This window comes from Bos grunniens, chromosome 24, assembly GCF_055505025.1.
Source record: "Bos grunniens cultivar Pamir isolate PY7600 chromosome 24, Bosgru_T2T1.0, whole genome shotgun sequence".
NCBI lineage: Eukaryota > Metazoa > Chordata > Mammalia > Artiodactyla > Bovidae > Bos > Bos grunniens.
Window position 1 is genome coordinate 63586396 of NC_141188.1, and position 21886 is coordinate 63608281.

General features: G+C 43.3%; 1 protein-coding gene across 1 annotated transcript; it reads right to left on the reverse strand.

Moving 5' to 3' along the window:
- Nucleotides 1-4765: 4765 nt before the first annotated feature.
- On the reverse strand, nt 4766-14543 carry LOC147346433 (serpin B4-like). Its single transcript, XM_086373748.1, has 8 exons — nt 14496-14543; nt 13098-13287; nt 12460-12516; nt 10962-11090; nt 10532-10649; nt 9322-9461; nt 8876-9031; nt 4766-5593 (listed from the first exon to the last, which is right to left on the reverse strand). Exons 2-8 carry the CDS (start codon nt 13260-13262, stop codon nt 5189-5191), a joined length of 1170 nt encoding a protein of 389 aa, XP_086229874.1. The 5' UTR covers nt 13263-13287; nt 14496-14543; the 3' UTR covers nt 4766-5188.
- Nucleotides 14544-21886: the final 7343 nt, after the last annotated feature.

Here is a 21886-nt window from a genome sequence, read left to right on the forward strand (position 1 = left end):
TAAGTTTGCAGGAAGAAAGCCTGGCTTACTGCATGACTCTACCCCTTCCCCCATTATCCTCTATGCATAACTTAAGGTATAAAAACTACTTTGGAAAATAAAGTGCGGGCCTTGTTCACCGAAACTTGGTCTCACCATGTCGTTCTTTCTCTTACCTTCTGGCTGAATTATTCAGCCTCTTTTCTCCACTGAATTTCCTCACTGAGCTATCCTTATTCTATACTCTTTATATCCTCAATTAACGTTTAATTAGGCAGTTGTTTTCTGATCCTCGCCAATGCCATCCCCGCTTCGAATTCCCTGGATCCACCAGGGCTGGACCCCGGCAAGATTTGCTCCTGAAACTCAGGGCACTGCATTGAATGTTGATGTACAATGTTGTTTTGATGAGGTTCATGTCCTTCTTTGAATGTATTTTTGATTGCTGAAATGGTTGATTTTTTGCTCTAGTAAACTACCGTAACTTAACAGTTTAGGCACGGGAGCGTGAGAGGGCACTTCTCTGCTCTCCAGGCACTGTGTTAGGTTCCTAGGACCTCTGTCGTGAGCGGCCCACACTGAGGTTTCAAACCACCGTATTCATTCTCTCCCACTTCTGGAGGCTTGAGGTCTAAAATCAGTGTGTTCTCAGGACCACACTTCCTCGCGAGGCTCTCGGGGAGAAATCTCTTTACCTTTTCTACTCCCTGGTGGTTCCTCGAGTTTCCGGGCCTGTGCCTCTGTCTCGACATGACTGTCTTCCCTGTGTCTCTTCTCTTCATATAAGGGTGCAGTCATTGGATGAGGACCCAGCTTGAGTCAGTACGATCTTATGTTAACTAGCTATGTCTATGATCTATTTACACATAAGGTCACACTCTGTGATTAGAAATAAATTGGGGAGGTGTGGGGGGCAGAGGAAGTTCTCTTCAGTGCGGTACCACCAGCGATCCTATCAGCCAAACTAAACACTCCTAAGAGTCTGGAGAGAAGCCATGGCAGTATTTCTCCATGACCACGAGACATTTATCTGTATCCATGCGATCCTGAGCAAGCCTGCGCAGCGCGGACACTGAGAGCTCAGGACACGAGGCCCTGGAGCAGCGGGGCCGGCGGCGGCGTTGGAGCGGACGCGGCGCCGGGGGGCGGCGCGCAGGAGGCGGTCAGGGCCTCGCAGGGCCGGCCTGCGGGTGTGGGCGGCTCTGTCGTGGCTCCGGCGGTGCTTCTCCTCCCCAGAACCCAGAAGGGTGAGGAGAGATGCGCTCTGGCTTGTTCCTGGTTTCAGGGCCACTAAGCGTGGCAGCGGTTCAGAGCCCCAGGAGGTGAAGTCCTCGTTTCAAGGGTGGAGATGGGAGGGCAGCGCGGGAAACTGGCTGCCCCGGCAGGGGCTTTTCCTGAGGCCTTCCTGGAGGCTTAGCTCCAAAGCCGAGGTTTATTTAATGGTGGAGCCCTGCTGACCCAGCTCCCTTGTTTAGATGCTGTGCGAGTTTGGTGAGAGAGAGAGACAGAGAGAGAGAACGTGTAGGGAGGCAGGGAGAGGAAAAGAGGGGGAGAGAGACAGAGGTGGAAGGGAGGGCGGTGCAGAGGGAGGCAGAGAGACTGAGCCCCTGCGGCGGACCGGGGTCCTGGAACCGTCACAGCTGAGGTTCCAGCCCCTGCGTGAGGCTGGAAGGCTGCCCCAGCGCACACCTTGGAGCAAGCTTCCAGGTGCCTATGGAGGCATTATTACTGTACGAAGCTGCAGCATCTCAAGGGCCTGTGTTCTGTCTCCAGACTTAGCTAGCTGAGAATCTCCTGCGTTCACAGGGGCAGGTTTCCCAACCTGCCCACATGTCACAAAAGAACAGTGAGCTTGTCGCCTCCCTCAGATCTTCCTGATGAGAAACGCCTGGGAGCAACCAAGACAAATCTCCTTTACTGATGGATCAAGACTGCACAGGCCCACTCACAGGGCTTCTGCTTCCCTGGCTCATAGAGATTCCTGTAAGCTGTGAAGGGTGCAGTATCTGAAGGGCAGTAGTTCACCTCAGAACAACTTGTTCTGAAGATAAGATAAGGCAAGGTGATGGAAGGAGTAATGACAACTTTTCACTAACAACATAACTTCTCAAATCTTTCACTGTTTTCAGATTGGGATCTTTTGGAGACCCAACCAGAGGAGCGTCTGGAAATCTACTCAAACTAAATGTGATATTTCTACCTATGAGTTTACACCGGACACATTTTTATGTTATTCCTGATACTTATTCAAACACAAGGAAATACCAAAACTCTGGAGTGTTTCATGGTTATACAGTTTTAAGATACGTTGGGTTAAACCCATGAATGAAAGTTATAAAATTTCTTGCCAATACAGTGTGTAGTATTCAATTAATATACAACCTTTGTGTTATTAATCCGATCAAAATTTCTTCTCTTATGAAGGTGATTCCTCATTTATTTCATCTCTGGAAATGTTTAGTGATTCAACCTGCCAATAGCAAAGCTTAAGACTCTACATTAGCCACACAACCAATGAGTGTTTAGCGGTATACATCTTCATCTTAAGTGAAATAGCACAGGGAAATTATGCTCTGATTCATCTCATTCAATAAAATACTCGCTTTCATATTTAATAATTGGCTATCACTTTTTGTATTTTTTACCATTATTTCCTATGATCGTATTTTTCTAAGTGTTTCAAGGTCTCTTGTATTGAGATGTAACTACATTTGTTGTCGATTAGTCGTTCGGTTTATCTGACTCTTTGCGACCCCATGGACTGACTGTAGCCCACCAGGCTTCTCTGTCCATGGGATTCTCCCGGCAAGAACACTGGCAAGGGCAGCCCTTCCCTTCTCCAGGGGACCTTTCTAACCCAGGGATCAAATCCATGTCTCCTGCATTGTCAGGCGGGTTCTTTACCACTGAGCCACTGGGGATGCCCAGCTACATTTATCCATAGTTTAAAATTGTCATCTGAGGGGATTATATAACACACAATCATTCTTTTCAGTTTCTTCTTTGCACAGCACAGCATGTAGGAGTTTAATCCATGTTGCTTCCGTAGTTTTTTCCTTTTTATCTCTAAGTACTATTCTTGGGTTTGTATTTTTGTTCGCCTGTTAGACATTTGAGGTTTTGCCAGCTTTCTGGCCATTACGAATAAGGCTTCAGTGAACATTTGTGTCTTAGACCTTTTGTGGTGGATGTATTCATATCTCTTGGGTAAAATCAGGATGTGGAATTACTGGTCTGGTAATAGTCTGGTCAACTTTTAACCCTGTAAGAAAGTAGTGATATGTGCCACTTTGTGTACTTGAGAAAGACTTTCTCTAGAAGTGCATTGCTCAGCCAAGGAGATATGTGGTTTTCTGGAGACATAACCCAGATGGCAGCATAGGAGACCCCAGCTTCCCCTCTCCCTTAGAGATCAACAATGTGACAGCTGTTCTTGAACAACACACCTCCCGAAAAAGAAATGACAATACTGTGATGAGAGAGTGTGAATGATGTATGAATGATGAATGATGTATAAAGAGCTGTACGTATTTAATGTATGAACGTCAGGAGTTTTGAGGTGAGTATATATCTGTGAAACCATCATGCCAATCTATGTAATAAACATATCATCTCCAAATGATTCCTCTTGCCCTGAGAAAAGTTATGTTTTGGGGAATAAAATAAAAAATGATTTGGAGGTGTAATATCACCTCCAAATGATTCCTCTTGCCCTGAGAGAGCAGTGTTAGTGCAAGCTGTGCTGGTGGTCACTTTGTAGAAAATGAGTGTATCAGATTTGTATGTAGAAAATGAGTGTACCGCATGTTCACCTTCAACTTACTCAGTGCTATGGGCCAATAATATTTTAATAAAGATGGAAAAAATAAAATTGCATGACTATTTTCCTGAGTGGTTGCAGCTTTTGTATCCTTACCAGTGGTGTGGGAGAGTTCCGGTTGATCCACGTTTTCTCCACACAGGGTTTGACCAGTCTTTTAATTTTAGCTTTGTGCAATCCCATGGGGACAAGTTGGTGTCCTGTGGTGTCTGGTGTTGTGTTGTTTAGTCACTACCTCATGTCCAGCTCTTTTTTGAACCCAGGTGTCCTGCTTGGCAGTCAGATTCCTTATCACTGCACCACCAGGGAAGCCTGTCCTGTGGTGTATATGCATTATATTCTTTATTAAGCATCTATTTTCTTTATGTTTAAAGTCACACATTGATTTTTATTACTTTGTGTTCAAAAATAACTTTCTTCATGTATGAATGATGTATAAAGAGCTGTATGTATTTAATGTATGAACGTCATGAGTTTTGAGGTGAGTATATATCTGTGAAACCATCATGCCAATCTATGTTATAAACATATCAGCTCCAAATGATTCCTCTTGCCCTGAGAAAAGTTATGTTTTGGGGAATAAAATTTGTCAGTTCTTTGCTTTATGGGTTGGTGGACTTCAGGGTCACTTGTCAGCCCTTCTTCTCACTGGATGCTCTCCCAGTCTTATCCCATCTCTGCCTTCAGCCACAATTACCATATTTCTCTCGGTAGCTCTAACATATATATCATCTGTCTTACCTACTTAGAGACTCAGTTCACATCTTAAGTCTGAGTTCTAGATGCTTATATCTAGGCTCTTACATGGGTTACAGAGCCTTCCATGTTCTGACAGCAGTCTGTCTTTTTAACCTCATCATGCTGCACTATTTTGATTTCTATGTAGGATAATATCTTTCTATATGATCTTTTCCATGTGTGGGGGGTGACTTGCACTTTGTTGAAAAAAAAATGATGAGCAACAAATGACATGAACAAGCCATGGTTTTATTGATAATGCATTTCAGAAAATTAAAAAATTTAGACATGTAAGGGTCCCACATACCACCTGAACTCAAATAAATGTGAATGTCTAGGTTTGAAAAGTAAAAATAACTTTTGAAATAGGAGCTATGATATTTCAAACTTAGTAGAAGATAGAGTATGGAAATAACTTTTTAAAATATAGTGAACACTTTGTCCAAGGAGGCGTTTTCATGGGGAATAGAGTAGGTTACATGTGTTTATAGAAAGAGAGAGACAGACAAACAATATTTTATCCAATACATTGTGAGTGGTGACTATACGTTTGGAAAAGAAAACGCATCCAAGGGAACCTGTTGCACCAGCATTCAAGCTCCGGGAACAGCTCTCTGAACGTCCCCGAGTGTGGCCGCTGCCCAAGGACATCTAAGGGGAAGAGACTCGGCCACAGAAGAGGATGCTGTTGGTCTTGATGTGCTTGATGAGGAACAGGAAAGGGTGATCGCAGCGGAAACGCTCACGAAACGGTAATGATGTGCGTGTAATAACCACACCGGTAGCAGCCGCGGCCTCTGTGCCCTCCTCAGTCACCTCCACGAAGGACTTGTGGATGACCTTTGACACCGCCAGATCACGGCTCCCGTTCATGCCCGAGAAGTTGGCGACCCCACCATGGAAGGCATCCACCATCCCCAGGGCTTGCAGTGTGGGCACAAGGTTGTAGCTCTCTTCCACTTTAAACCGAGGCAGGTATAAATCCACTTCTCTATTCCCCATATTCTGTGGGCTCGTCCACTCTATTAACTTCTCAGCAGTGAGCTGGTCTTCAACCTGTAGCAATGGAAAAGGAACAACTGTCAGGATTCTCATGGTCATGGAGCCCACCTAACCTTGGATTGAAATGTCTGGAAAACCTTTATTTTAACAGTAAACATGAATACAGGAGATTCAGTTTATTAGGTTATCCTAGGAGGCAAAAGTAACAGAGTCCTTGATATATATTATATAATCAAATAAGTCTTCTTAAGAGATGGGAATACCAGACTACTGGACCTGCCTCTTGAGAAACCTCTATGCAGGTCAGGAGGCAACAGTTAGAACTGGACATGGAACAACAGACTGGTTCTAAATAGGTAAAGGAGTACGTCAAGGCTGTATATTGTCACCCTGCTTATTTAACTTATATGCAGAGTACCTCATGAGAAACACTGGGCTGGAAGAAGCACAAGCTGGAACCAAGATTGCTGGGAGAAATATCAGTAACCTTAGATATGCAGATGACACAACCTTTATGGCAGAAAGTGGAGAGGAACTCAAAAGCCTCTTGATGAAAGTGAAAGAGGAGAGTGCAAAAGCTGGCTTAAAGCTCAACATTCAGAAAAGTAAGATCATGGCATCCGGCCCCATCACTTCATGGGAAATAGATGGGGAAACAGTGGAAACAGTGGAAACAGTGTCAGACTTTATTTTTTGGGGCTCCAAAATCACTGCAGATGGTGACTGCAGCCATGAAATTAAAAGACGCTTACTCCTTGGAAGGAAAGTTATGACCAACCTCGACAGCATATTATAAAGCAGAGACATTGCTTTGTCAGCAAACGTCCATCTAGTCAAGGGTATGGTTTTTCCAGTGGTCATGTATGGATGTGAGAGTTGAACTATCAAGAATGCTGAGTGCCAAAGAATTGATGCTTTTGAACTGTGGTGTTGGAGAAGACTCTTGAGAGTCCCTTGGACTGTAAGGAGATCCAACCAGTCCATCCTAAAGCAGATCAGTCCTGTGTATTCATTGGAAAGACTGATGTTGAAGCTGAAACTCCAATACTTTGGCCACCTGATGCGAAGAGCTGACTCATTTGAAAAGACCCTGATGCTGGGAAAGCTTGAGGGCATGAGGAGAAGGGGACGACAGAGGATGAGATGGTTGGATGACATCACCGACTCAATGGACATGAGCTTGGGTAAACTCCGGGAGTTGGTGATGGACAGGGAAGCTTGGCATGCTGTGGTTCATGGGATCGCACAGAGTCGGACATGACTGTGTGACTGAACTGAACTGATATACTTATGACTTTGCCATTTTTATGTATATGCGTGCTTGCGTGCTTAGTTGCTCAGTCGTGTCCAAATCTTTGAGACCCCATGGACTATTGCTTACCAGGCTCCTCTGTCCTTGGGATTCTCCAAGCAAGATTACGGGCGTGGGTTGCCATTTCCTTCTCCAGAGTATCTTCCCAACACGGGGATCGAACCCGTGTCTTGTCCATTGCAGGTGGATTCTTTACTGTCTGAGCTACCAGGGAAGCCCTTTATTTTTGTACACATAATACATCCGTATGTATAAATACACAAGGGCTTCCCTGGTAGCTCAGCTGGTAAAGAATCCACCTGCCATGCAGAGGACCCTGGTTCCATTCCTGGGTCAGGAAGATCCCCTGGAGAAGGGATAAGCTACATATTCCAGTATTCTTGCTCAGAGGATCCCATGGACAGAGGAGACTGGTGGGCTACAGTCAATGGGGTTGCAAGGAGTCGGACAAGGCTAAGCGACTAAGCACAGCACAGCAACGCACATAAAGATACAAATGTATATATATGCACATATATATGCAACACAGGATGGTTAAATAAAATTAATTGTAGAAGATGAGCTGTCCACTGCTTATGCTGTTTACCGATGGCATGCTCGCTTTCAGTAGACTTCTCTTGTTAATGTTCATTTGTCCAAAATTTTTTACATAGTGCATTTACAGCTTACATCCTAATTGTATTCTTTTTTCTTGCTTGATTTATTTGTAAAATTTTTCAATAAATATTTCTCTAATCAAGTTTACGTTGCTACATAATACTGTCATTAAACTGATACAGTAGATATCTATATTTATTTAAGTAATATCTTTTAAGCATTCACTGCATGTCAGTTCCAAACCTAAGGTAAGGTAATACAAATACATACCATTGTTTCTTATTTAAAAATTTTCAGTATTTTGAGTTACTTATGTCCAACAGCTTTTCTGTTCTTTCAACTTGTTGCTATAGGATAAAATCTTAGGAGAGATATTCCCAATGTCACTGATAATGGGGAATTTGGAGCAGGAGACAAGTATTCTGAGGACTTGTCACACTGACTGCGATATTACTTTCCCTATGAAGTTTTGATTTCCAGTGTTACCATGTATGTATTTTGAGTGTGGCAAATTTACTGCCTCTTCTGCATCATTATCAGCTGTTATAGTATCTATAGATGGCCTTTCATGGGATGTCCTTTTATGACATGGTCTTATTGGTGTTTTTATATATTAGTTTATGATAGCAATGCTAAGAAGAAAATTGTATAATTCCCCCTCCTCCCACTTTTGAACTTCTAGAAATGAGACTGTGAATGAGTTTTGAGTACTTAGAAACTAAATACTTCCAAATTAAAAACTGGGATTCAAGATAAATCCATTTGCTCACAGTCTAAAAAACCTCTGTAAATTAGTGGGCTATAGGAAACTTTGCTATCCTGGGGGCTCAGCAAGTAAAGAATCTGCCTGCAAAGGAAACACAGGAGACCCGAGTTTGATCCCTGGGTTTGGAAGTTCCCCTGGAGGAGGAAATGGCAACTGGCTCCATTATTCTTGCCTGGAGAATCCCTTGGACAAGGAGCCTGGTGGGCTATAGTCTATGGGGTCACAAAGAGTTGGACACAATGGAGCATTGGCATGAGTATGATGGGAACTCTGTTGCTTTAATTTTCTCGTTTTGTTTGTGAGTAAACTTGCAGATATTTCCATGTGTCAATTACATATGTGTTAATTTCTTCATCTTCAAATGAGTGGCCTGGATTACACCAGAGATTCTTACAGTCGTAAGATATTCATGCTTGTACCTAGGTATATTGTTTTGTCAACTGACATTCCATAGTCTCACCAGAATATTATTCTGACCTGTGGTGTGCAGATTTTTGTACACTCTTCATATTATACTGTGATACTTAGCATATTGACTCGACATTTTTGTTATGTGCTTGAGCTCTGCTAATCACTATCATCATGCTATGAGCAGCCACACAAGCACTGCATCACTAGGAATTTCAGCAATGGCATGGAGACTGTGAATACCAGGTTTTACCTCCTGCAGACCGTCTACTTCATCGGGCAGCAGCACCATCATGCTTAGCTCTCCGCCTTTGTACGGGATTTCCAGGATCTTGGCTTGCACGTCCTCCAGTGACACGAAATTGAAATGATTGGTTTGTTTCATCATCCGCACAGGTTTGCTTGTATCCTGCAGTAAATTCATGTGGCAAAAAGTGCTAAATGGGCATAAGTTATAAAGAAAGATAATCTTGTTCAGATACCAAACACATCCTCCTTCTGAGAGATGATCTGGAAATTTTGTGAATTAGAGACAAGAATTCCTTCAGGGGATCCCAACTAAATAAAGTAAAAAAAAAAAAAAAGAAGGCGTGATGAATTCTGTCTTCTACCTGCAGTTATATGCTAATCAATATGTATTTACACCTCTCAGCGCATATGTAGTTACGTTATGTTATATGCATAACTTATAGACAATACCTTGTTCAGCCAAAATTTTTCCTCCACAGTATTTTCTTTCTTAAATTCCTCTTGCCACTGCCCTTTGAAATAGACAGCATTCACCAGAACCAGAACAGAGCCATTAAGAGAGTTTTGGGGAAACAGATTCTTGATTCTTCCTGCAAAGACAAATGACAATTATGACAGGGACAAGTGGTTTGTCTGTAAGTTACAAGTGATGATTAAATATTCACAAAAATCACCCCGTGAGGGACTCCATGCCCAGCAGTTCACCAGGTGAGGCTTTGCTCACGACCCCAGCCTGATGGAGTCGCCCTCATGGAAGACGCCCCTGCTCCTGACTGGGAAGGTGTTCATTCTGTGTGTGTGGGGACATCAGTCATCTCACAAGGAACCCTGATGAGCTGATTTCAGTTGGTTTTACTGGTCAGCTTTCTTCCTTCCCTTCCCTCCCTTCCTGTTCCCTCAGAGCTTTGTCTCTTGTCTACTCAACCCTTCCTTCTATTCTGTTCTTCCTCACTTTATTCTTCTATTGCTATTTTCAAATTTGAACTTAGCAATTCGAGGAAACGGGCCTGAAAGTTCTTTAGGACAAATAATATGAACATTAAAATCTAGAACACGTGCCCAGACACCATTCCCTGGGGTGTATTTGTCTTCATTCTCAATTTTGAGCTGCTTAGGTTAGATCTGTATTTCGGAAGGGAGTTAGGATACGGTTCATGGGATGGAGACATTGTCCAGCCCCCTCCCTGGGTGGGGAGGACACCTGTGACAATCCTGTGGGGGGGGGGGGACGTGGGCCAGGCACCTCCTGCTGCAGGTGGTCATTTTGGCAAGATGAGTGGTTTAAAGGAGAGCAGCTTGTTTCCCAGTTAAGAAAGCAAAAGGGAACTCTTTTCATATTTTCTCTTATGGATCATAATCCAGAAGTTAAGCCTCTATTTTAAAGGAAAATTTATGACTCAACCTAATGTTTGAGCGGAGACTTGGGATCCACAAGACACTGTCTTCCAGACCCAGCTGTGCCTGCAGGGGGCTGGTCCTGGGAGCACCCCCGCCCGTTTCTCTCCGCATGACGTGGACCGTCCACCCCCTGCAGGGCCTCCCCACCCTCTGCAGTCTCGTCTCACCCCGCTCCTGACAGCCCGGTCAGGGTCCAGCACCGTGTTCACACACAGCGGGGACTCAGCCGTGGTTTGTAATGAGTGACTCTCTCATAACCTACCATTGGTTTGGCTCTCCACCCAGGAATTAATCATCTTTCGACTTTCCTCTGCAGTGCTGATAAAATCGGCAGATTCCACACTGGCCAGGTAGTATTTCTGAACATTATCCATGTATTCCTATGACATGAGCAGGAAGAAAGGGAGAATGAAGAGTAATTTATCAGTAATTATGTAGATATTGCCAAATTAAATTAAATGTGTTAAATCCTGATCAAGCAGAGTTCTCAAGCCAATCCCTCGCCCCCCCTCACTGGTGTGCTATCAGCCTCTGGACACTCCAGCAGGTGCGGTTGTGGTCGGGGAGCTCGGCGCCCCTGGGAGAAATCCCCCCGTGTGGGTCCCCAGGCTCCTCTGATCCCTCCCCCATTAGGAGATGGGGCCCGAGGACCAGGGATGCAGACCAAAGGCGTGACAGACCAGGAAACTCACCTGGAGAAACCGAAACTCCTTTTCTCCGTAGAGCCTGTTGGCGACACTCAGCTCATAGGCATCAGTGGATTTCTTTAATTCCGTCAGAAGCTTTTGAAAGTGATGATGAACATTTCCTGGCTTTTCAACCTTCAAACGCCAAAAAGTGAGCTCACTAGATTCTCTAACAATATAAATACTGCACCCACATAAGTCTGTTTGATCAGTACCTAGATTTTGGTATTTCTGTGGATGACTGTTGTTCTTTCCTCGTGTTTGGGGTATTTTACTGGAAATGTGCTTCATAAGCTCACATTCAGGCTTTCAGGTAATTCTTTCTCCCTTCCCTAGTAGACTGCGACCTTTCCTCTTTGAACTGCGTGTGCAGCACCATTGCGCTCTCGGGTGTGTCCTCACCATCTTAAACGTGTGTGTGTGTGTGTGTGTTAGTCACCCAGTCACTTCTGACATTTTGTGACCCCGTGGACTGCAGCTTGCCAAGCTCTTCTGTCCATGGGATTTCCCAGACAAGAATACTGGAGTGGGTAGCCATTCCCTTCTCCAGAAGATCTTTCCGACCCAGGATCGACCCAGGTCTCTCGCATTGTGGGCAGATTCTTTACCATCTGAGCCACCGGTTAGTCCCTTGAATGTTTAGGGATCAGTTAAACTTGAGCTCCTTGAGGCCTAATGCATCGTATTGCATCTCTAAGAGTCATCAACTGTGTGAGAACATGCAATTTGTATACTGTCCTAGATTATGACATGAAGTCCTGTTATACTCCTTGGTGAGATTATCTTCTAACACTGGTGACTGTGCTCTATGGCTGTTCACTGTGATCACACATAGTGCTCACACTTCCCGGTGTAGGAAGAGTGTGTGCCTGGGACACTGCGAGCAGCTGTACAGCAGCATCTCTAAGTCTTTAGCTCAGTTCACGTGAAAACAAGAGTGTTCAGAGAACTAAGCGACTTCTCCAAGGAGACAGAGCCAGGTTTTCAGCAGTGCTTGTCTCAGTCCCTGGTGGGGGAACTAAGATCGTGCAGACGGCATGGTCAGCACACGAAAGGAGCCCTTCAACATGAAGCTCCTTAGACCCTCTGCTCTGAAACACACGCTTCTCTTCAGAAAACAGACGTCTGAGATCAGCATGTGACGTGGTATCAGAGACAACTCTGCTCATCTGTCTTGCCTGGTGCCCTGTGCCTGTGTGCTCTGGCGTGTCTGACTCTTGCGACCCCATGGACTGTGCCCACCAGGCTCCTCTGTCCATGGGGCTTCCCAGGCAAGTACACTGGAGAGGGTTGACATTTCCTTCTCCAGGGGACCTTCCTGACCCAAACTCGTGTCTCCTTCACTGGCAGGTGGGTTCTTTGCCCCCTGAGCCAACAGGAGAGCATTTTTGCCTAGGATGTGCTCTAAAAATGGACTTTTCCCAGTCTATCTGAAATTCCCAGTTTAACCAATAACCCTCTTGGATATATGACCTCCTTCTAGATCCAGTGCTGTGTGACTCACGGGATCTTTTGTGGCTCCTCCTTTTGTGTTGGCTGCGATTTCACCGAAGTGAAGGACCTGGAGGAGACAGGGAGTAGGACAAGGAGACTTTAGAAACCTATGTACATCAGGGTAAATAAAAAAGAAATAAAGAAGGAAGGAAAGGACAAATCCAGACAAGCAAAACAAATCGCTAAACAACAACAAGAAAACCAAAAAAAAAGGGAAAACCCAAAATCAAAGAGACGTTCAATACGAGCATTTGCTCTGTAGGAAACACAAACTGTGTGTGCAAAGCACAGAACTCGCTTATAAGGAGCCACTGCAAGGATCCTGGCTAGTCTGTAACCGTTGTTGAGGAAATGTGTTAAAAAACACTAAAAACATGGATTTTAGTCAGGGCCTCACTTCTACTGAGGTCTTCCATTAAAGCCTCACCTCTGGTTGTTGGGCAGTTGTAGGGGTTCATCCCAGCCCCCAGAGGAAGTCCAGGCACAGGAGGCAGGTGGGGAGCCCTGCCCCCATAACTCTATGCCCACCCAGTCGTGGGGCTGCTTGAGCTTCCCGTGGGACCCGGGGACAGCAGACCTGTGGTCATCTGCACAGCAGCCGGCAGACAATCCATGCAAACCTGTGCGGGAAAGGCAGCTGCCACCTACCTTCTGCATCTGTGATGCGGTGTTTTCTCGGGCCCCTAAGTAAGTCATGGCTAAAGCTGACGAGATACTGAAAGGGGAATAGAAGATGTTTTCCTTCTTTGATTTTCTGATCTGGTGGAACAGATCAATTGCAAGGTGGATGATTGCTTCACTGAGGGAACTCATGGTGGCCGGATGTGGTCTGGAAGTCCTGGAAGAGCATCAGATGCATTTTATCATCACTCTAGTGAAGGGAAGTTTGTTAGTCTGTAATAAAATTTTCTTAAAAGAAACGTCTTGTGCGTGGTTGTGGGATTCTGCCAGCTATGTGTGTGCACGTGCTCAGTCACTCAGTCGTGTCCACTCTGCAACCCCACGGACTGTAGCCTGGGAGGCTCCTCTGTGGGTGGGGTTTTCCAGGCAAGAATACTGGAGTGGGCTGCCGTTTCCTTCCCCAGGGGCTCTTCCCGACCAGGGACCAAATTCATGTCCCTTGCGTTGGCAGCTGCATTCGTTACCACTGCGCCATCTGGAGCTATAGCTTCTTTCCTTTTACTCTTTTTTTTTTTTTTTCATTTTTAACATTTTAATAGATTTACTTTTGTCTTTTTCTCCTATACAGTTTTACATAGAAAGTGCTATAATTACAGAACAAAAAATTTTTGTCCTTTTACTTTTAAAGTTGTTTTCAATGTATATACTTCATACTTGGAAGACTATAAAAAAAACTTTTCTAAAAACTAATAGAATATCTTTATCTTTTCTTCTTAACTGCCGTACTAAGACTGGGTACAGAAGACCTTATAACAGATACCAAAACAAAGATTGATGTGATAACGTCCAGCCAACTACCATGAGGCACCTCTCTGCCATTTTTTCATTTAAAAAAACTAACTGGGTCTTTGTTGCAGTGAGCAGGCTTTCTCTTGATTTTTGGAGAACGGGGGCTCTTCTCCAGGTGAGATGCCCGGTTTCCGCCTGCGGCGTGTCTCCTGTCGTGGAGCGCAGCTCCAGAGTTCTGGCTCCTTTGCTGCGGTGCCTGAGCTTAGTTGCCCTGGCATGTGGGGTATTCCTGGAGCGGGGATGGAACCCGGGTCCCCTGCATTGGCAGGCGGATTCCCATCCACTGGACCGCCAGGGAAGCCCTGCATTTTTCTTGAAGGATTTGTGGGTGCTGCACCTCCTACCCCTCATCACACTTCCTCCTAAGGAAGCGTTTGTGTTTTGGAAATTAATAAATTACCTCAAGATTAAAGCAGATGAAAAGTTGTTTTACTTTTGCCCTGGCTAAATAATAAAATACAATCAGACAAAATGAAACAGATAAATGATGTACAATTGTATAGATAAATAACACATCATTGTTGTTATTTTCAGAAAGGATTCATGTAGCTCAGCAGAAGTGATGGAAGCATTTACCTGTTTTCCTGGAGTGAGCAGAGGTGGGCAGGCAGTCTGTAAGCCTGTGCTGTGGGTGCTCAGCTCCTCAATATATACCTCTCTCGATTCCTCCCCTTCTTCACAGAAGCTGGTATTTCAAGTAAATCAACGTTTGGTTTCTTCACCAGGCTATCCATCACTTTCACGAGCATGAAGTCTCTATGAGTAAAGAAGACAAAGTTATTGTTCTTTTCCTGTATGTCCTTTTCTTCTGTGGAAGAAATTGTGACCTGCAAGTATTAGCTCATATGAAATGCATGTACATGTCTTTCTAAGACCAGGGAGAATAAAGTTAAGTTCCAACTTCTTCATGTGCCCTAAGCTACTATTCCCAATGAGAGCCCTTAAAAAGTCTTTCTTCTCTTACATGTTGAATTGTCTTCAAGGCCACTTCTAGTACAATTCTAGTAATTCATTAAAAAGTACAATTAGAAAATTACATTTTCTAAGCTATATTCTGAAAGAGTTTGTCCAGCCTGACCATTTCCTTAACAATTATTCTGTATCACCAGGAAAATGTTTCAGACTCTCAGCTTAAGAGAGGCTGGCGAAGTGTTTTAGCAGCAGTAGGTGGAGAACGGGTGCATACGTGCTAAGTCACTTCAGTTGTCTGACTCTCTGCGGTGCCAGGGACTGTAGCCCACCAGGCTTCTCTGTCCATAGGATTCTCCAGGCAAGAGTTCTGGGGTGGGCTGCCACGTCGTCCTCCCAGGGACCTTCCTGACCCAGGGATCGAACCCAGCCTTCTTCTACCTGCCCTGGCAGGCGGGTTCTTCACTCTAGTCCACCTGGGAGAAGGTGAACAGGTGTCCCCTGCCCTCCCCTAAAGGCAGGGCCACGGCCTCGATCTCCACCCCGCCCCACCACCTGCCTGGCAGCCCTTCCCGAGGGTCCTCGCATTCGAAGGCCAGAGGGCAGCTTGTCTCCCTGCAGTCACCTGCTCTCAATGAGGAGATAAATGGACAAATAGGGGCCAGCTAGGGGGCAGTTTTCTGATTTTTACACAAAGACGGATCAGAAAAATAAATTGTTTGAGCTCCAGAATCACGACATTTCTCAGTCAGCTTGCACTGTAGCAAACCAGCTTCCGATCCAAGGTCAGGACAATGGAATCAAATGCCGGTTTAAAAAAGAGAGATAAAAATTGTTCTTTGAACAACACTATGGTTCGATCTTGTCACTGGCGCTGTATTCTCCTCAAGGGTGTTGCATTCTCATAACAGAATAATATTAAAAACTGCTGACTTTTACTGTTGGTGCTGTTCAGTGGCTCAGCCATGTCCGACTCTTTGCGACCCTATGGACTGCAGCACATCAGGCTTCTTTGTCCTTCACTAACTCCCAGAGTTTGCTCAAATTCATGTCCATTGAGTTGACGATGCTATCTAACCATCTCATCCTCTGCCATTCTCTTCTCCTTTTGCCCTCAATCTTTCCCAGCATCGGGGTCTTTTCCAGTGAGTCAGCTCTTCGTATCAGGTGGCCAAAGTATTGGAGCTTCAGCTTCAGCATCAGTCCTTCCAATGAATATTCAGGGTTGATTTCCTTTAGGATTGACTGTCCCTTGCTGTCCAAGGGGCTCTCAAGAGTCTTCTTCAGTGCCATATTTTGAAAGCATCTATTCTTCGGCGCTCAGCTTTCCTTACGTCCAACTCTCACATCCATGCATGACTACTGGAAAAACCATCGCTCTGACTGGATGGACTTTTATCACTACTTGGCAAAGTTGTTTCTCTGCTTTTTAATACACTGTCTAGGTTTGTCATAGCTTTCTTTCAGGAAGCAAGCGTCTTTTAATTTCATGGCTGCAGTCACCGTCTGCAGTGATTTTGGAGCCCAAGAAAATATGATTTTTATTGAGGGAGTATGTATTGACCCATGTAGCGCCTTTTTCAGGACGGTGCCTCCGTGTTCCCCATTTCACAAGTGACAGAAGCAAGCGCAGAGCAGCAGAAGAGAAGCCCAGGTGTGTAAGGTGGCGAGTTTCTCAGGTGCCTTCTGCAGGCAAACAGCTGGTTCAAGCAGGCTGCGTGTGTGCTCACTCGCACAGGGAAGTGTGTAGACAGACTCTGGGATTTTACTGACCTATCTCCTTGTGTTAAGATGAAAAGAACCTGTTTTTCTGCCCTCTCAAGGGATATCACGTCATCCCACAAAATCTGAAGAGGGGGGAATGCATCTCCATGTTCTTGTCCGTGGGACCCACAGTCACTGGGAGGGAAGGCCGGGCTCCACCCAGAGACCCCAGGCGCAGTGAGTGGGGAATGGGCTTGGAGCGGTTTCCTCTGGAGAAGAGGCTTTCAGAGAATGGTCAAACCGTGCTCACTCAGCATTTCCCCAGATTGCTCTATCCAGCTGGGATTTAGCAGAAATGAGTCACTGTGGGAAGGGAATAAAGGTGGACAAAAGAACGTGTTTTTCTCCAGAGTACACTGTTCCCTGAGGCATGGCTGTCAGTGGAAGGGTTGCATTTCCATGGCATTTGGTCCAATATTTCCCCTTTGAAAGGATGTGGAGTGTTTGTACTGTGGACCAACTTTCCAACCGAGTCACAACTCACATACAGTCAGCCCTCCAAACCCAAGGGTTTTGCACCTATGGACTCAATCAAGCAGATTGAAAATATTTGGAAAAAATTCCAAAAAGTTCCAAAAAACAGTCCTTGAATTTGCCCCACACCAGGAACTACTTTCCACTGTATTTACTACTCTTCAAATAGCCTTTACACTGTATTAGGTATTATAAGAAATCAAGAGGTGATTTTAAGTATAGAGGAGAATGTATGTAGGTTATATGTCATTTCATAGAAGGTATTTGAGTATTTCTATATCCTTGAGGTATCCTTGAATCAATCCCCTGTAGATCTCAGGAAATGTCTGCAGTGTAGATTTCATCATTTAAAACTGTAAAAGTCATTGGCTTTTGGCCCACAGATAGGGTTATGCAACCATGACCATGATCTGTTCCAGAATAATTTCATTACTCCCCAAGAAGCTCCCTACACAATTCTTCCTTCCCCTCCTTGGAAGCCACTGATCTGCTTCTTGTCTCCATGGATTTGTTTATTTTGAGTATTTCGTATAAATGGAATTGCCCAGTATGTGGCTTTTTAAAATCAGGCTTCTTTCACTCAGCATAGTATTCTCAAGGTTCATCCACACTGTTGAATAAACTTTCTCGTCTGAGAATAAACTTTCAAGATTTGTCATGCAGCTTATGGCTTTGAGGAAAAGGCACTCACTGGTAAAGACTAGGAGTTTCACTAAACTTGCAGAGATCTCAGGCTAGTTCGAATAGAAACTGTATCATTCTCCCCACCCCAACCCCTCCTCCTGTCTTTGAAAAGTGCTCCTGGCATTTCATAGGCAAGGTTATGACACCCTGCTGTTACAAAAGTGTTACAGAAGACTCAGCAATTCTCAGAGGATTTTGCAAGCCTGTAATTTCTAGTTTATGTCTTTGGGAATCAAGGAACCCAATAAAACTCAAGAGGCAATCACACCTCCAAGAACTGTTGGTGTAATACCATTGTTGGTTGGTTAAGAAGCAGCTCCTCTGTCTCCCTAAACCTTTGCCTCCCTGTGAAGGGCGTGAAGGTTTGTCAGTGTGACTGAGTTGCACATCCTGGGGAGCATGTTATGTCTCCTTCTTACCAAGTATGTGGTCGTGCCTGTCGTACTGAAACTGGTTAGGAGGGAAGACCATTCAAACATCCATCAGTAGGATACCTGCCAATTGCAATTTCCCTACAGATACTGATACAAATGTGCACACATTGAATGACATCATAATAGGGTTAATAAGCTTTGCTTTAATTTTCTCAGAGGAGAACCAATTGCAGTAAGATATAAAAAGATATTAGCTGGGGAATTAGTCTCCTATGTAGGCTTATCAAGTAAGACAAAGACGCTAGCCTTCCACTCATTCTCACATTTCCATTCCCACCCTAGACAGTCATCCTAATTTATGCTTTCAATCAAATCCAAAGCTGCTCCCTGTTGATCTCTTATAATTCCCTTCCTGGTTCACCCTGGCATTCCTGTTTTGCCAGAGAAATCATTGCAGGCACTCCCTTTTAGTACGACTGTCCCTCTTTCTCCTTTCTTTATGTGAAGTATGAATTTTCCCATGATCTTGATCTTTTCTTGATCTTTTCCCAAGGGCAACTCCTTACCAGCCTCTTCACACCATAACTCCAGGAAACATGGTCTTCTCTTTCTTTTATTCCTAGTGCCATTGTTCTTTCTCTGTCCCTGTGTCCTATTTTAAGTTTCTGGCCCTCCAGGTATTTCAGGATGTGCCTACCTGCCGTCTTGTATGTTACTCCTTAATAGTCACTGAGTGATCTGTGGCCTCCGCGCCCTTTGGGCTCCACTTTATCCCAGCTCCTTCCAGTGCTGGGCAACTGCAAAATTTTCATTTTGTTGCAACAGTTGAGTTGATTCTTGTTTCATTTCACATCTCTATTCTAAATGAATTTCCTCCAAAAGCTTTTCTTGACCCTTAAAAATTGGATCCATGATGTTTAATACCTATTTGAATATTTTCTTTAATAAAACAATATTAATTGTTGTTAATGCTTGTCACTAGAGTACCAATATAGATGGAACCTTCTGGAGGGATAAAAAATTGATTACATGGGATATGGGTATGCTCAGGACTTTCTTTTGCTTCTCCAGTTTTTTTTATTAACATATATTTTATTGACATATATTTGCCTTGTGATGTTTCAGGGGCACAGCAAGGTGATTCAGTTGTACATGCACACATGCTACTCTTCAGGTTATTTTCCATCCTGGGGTATTACAAGATATCAACTATAGTTCCCGGTGCTATACAGTAAACCTTTGGTGACTGTTGCATATTGATTTTTTTAAAATTAGAAATCTAGCTTTCTATTCATACTAAATCAAACAAAAGGAATCAAAAATGTCATAAATCTTTTAGTTAGGCAAAAGTTCATAATTTTCTAAAATATGCATTTTATACATACTATTTATATATACATATGCAAAAGCTTGGGGTTTCCCTAGAGGCTCCGTGGCAAAGAATCTGCCTGCAATGCAGGAGATGCAGGTTCAATCCCTGGGTTGGGAAGGTCCCCTGGAGAAGGGAATGACAACCCAGTCCAGTATTCTTGCCTGAAGAATCCCATGGACAGAAGAGCTTGGTGGGCTACAGTCCACGGGGTCACAAAGAGTTGGACACAACTAAGCGACTGAGCATGCATGCATGCATACAAAAGCTTTCCAACTATGCTTGATAGAAGTTTGAGAAATCACATTAAAAAAAAAGAAGAGATGGAGAAATTAGAAAACATAAACTAAATGAAATGGGAGCCCTGAATATGAAATAGAAAAAGTGAAACATGCCAAATAAAAGTAAAAGACCATCATGTAGTCCAGTAGTTTTTAAACATGGCTGCTCATATCAGGAGCTTTGGAGAAAAAAAGCATTACCAGCCATTTGTATTTTTCAAAAAATTCCAAGATAATTCCAATATGCATCTGGATTTAAAAAGTGATTACAAGTTTTTATATTAAATGGTAGTTTTGGTGCTTTATAATTTTATTATTTTTCTGTTGCTCAATCATGATATAATGGTATTAATGAGTAACAGTTACATAATCACAATAGTAAAAGATGTTTATCAGTTTTCACAATCAATAGCCAGGCAAAAAATAAAAGATAATTATAATCACAAGTCTTAGTGGGAACACGGTTAACCCAACAATATGAAATGGCCTGGGGGGCGTCAAGCAGGTGGCGCGTTTAAGCAGAAGTGCTGCGTGCACATGCTTTCGTCAGCTCAGCCAGCCTGCCTTTTAGTTGGTGCATTTAATCCTTTATCATTTAAGGTATCTATAGATATATATGATCCTAGTACCATTTTATTAATTGTCCTGGGTTTATTTTCTGTAGGTCTTTTCCTTGTCTTGTGTTCCCTGCCCAGAGAAGTTCCTTTAGCTTTTCCTGCTTGTCTGGAAAGCTTTTGATTTCACCATTAAATCTGAATGAGAGTCTTGCTGGGTAGAGTATTCCTGGTTGTAGTTTCTTCCCTTTCATCGCTTATGTGCATCCTGTCGTTCCGTTCTGACTTCTGGGTCTCTGTTGAGAAGTCAGTGATAATCTGATTGGAGTTTCCTTGTATGTTATTTGTCATGTTTCCCTTGTTGCTTTAATATTTTATTTTTATTTTTAATTTTTGTCAGTTCTTAAAAATTAAGGATTGGTGTGATGTGGAAGAAGAGAATGACTGATAAATTGCTGATGAAAATGTTTGCTAATATAAGTAACTTATTAATACTTGGTGGCATGTGGTTGAAATTCAGCAGTTCTCTGTTTAACCGTATACCTTGTATTTTCTCACATGCTGCACTCAAAGAGCCATATGTTGTGGGTTAATTGCAGTACTGTCAACAGTAGCAAGAAGTAGTGACAAGAAAATGCCAAACCAACTGGAATGCTCTACTGGATGATATACTTTTAAGTCTCCTTGGATAAAATGTATGAAATGTTTTTTCAGATATGGTGTGCATCATTCAATCAATATATAAAATCTAATTCATCAGATCTCATCATGATTATTTCTCCTGTGAAAGGACCCTCATTTCACTTTATCTCTAAAGTGTTAAAGGCTCCACTGGCTGGTTGTCAAGAAAGTCTGAGATTCTATGCGAGATGCAGAACCAAAGAATTAATTATTGACTAAATAATTAATAATTGACTAAAAATGTCAATTAGTAGTTGACATTTTTACCTTAAGTTAAAATATGGATAATTTTGCTCTGTCTCTCATTAAGAATGAGAATGCTGTTCCAATAAAAAATTAGCTTTTGTTTTAGTAATCATTTATCAAATTTTTAATGTATTCTTTTTTCAGTTGTATGGTAATGGTAAGTGTAGTGACAGTTCAATCCAAAAGAGACCTATGAAATTTAGAGAAATATGATCATAGAAAACAAGAATCTTTCATAGTTTAAATTTATAAATACTTTCATTTGAAAGCAAAGATGACAGCGTTATCAATAAAAGACTTTGAAATATAAAAGTAGGGTAAAAGTTTTTGGAGAAAGTGGAGGAAGAAGTACAGTCTCCTGGTAAGGACGAACACTGTAACAAAAGCTACGGGGCTTGTCATGTGTTTTGAAAATGGATGATAGTGAGCGTCTTAGGGTTGATTCCACTGGATGCATTTTAAAATGTGATGTGATAGTTTTATTATAAATGCCAACACTACAATATAGAGTAGGTCATGAATTATCCTTTATAACTATTTACAGTACGGACAGATTTTAGATGGCATCTAAAAACTACGGGAGAGGGGGAACAGAAGTTCTGAGCTGTTCTTGAACAACAGGTTTGGGCGT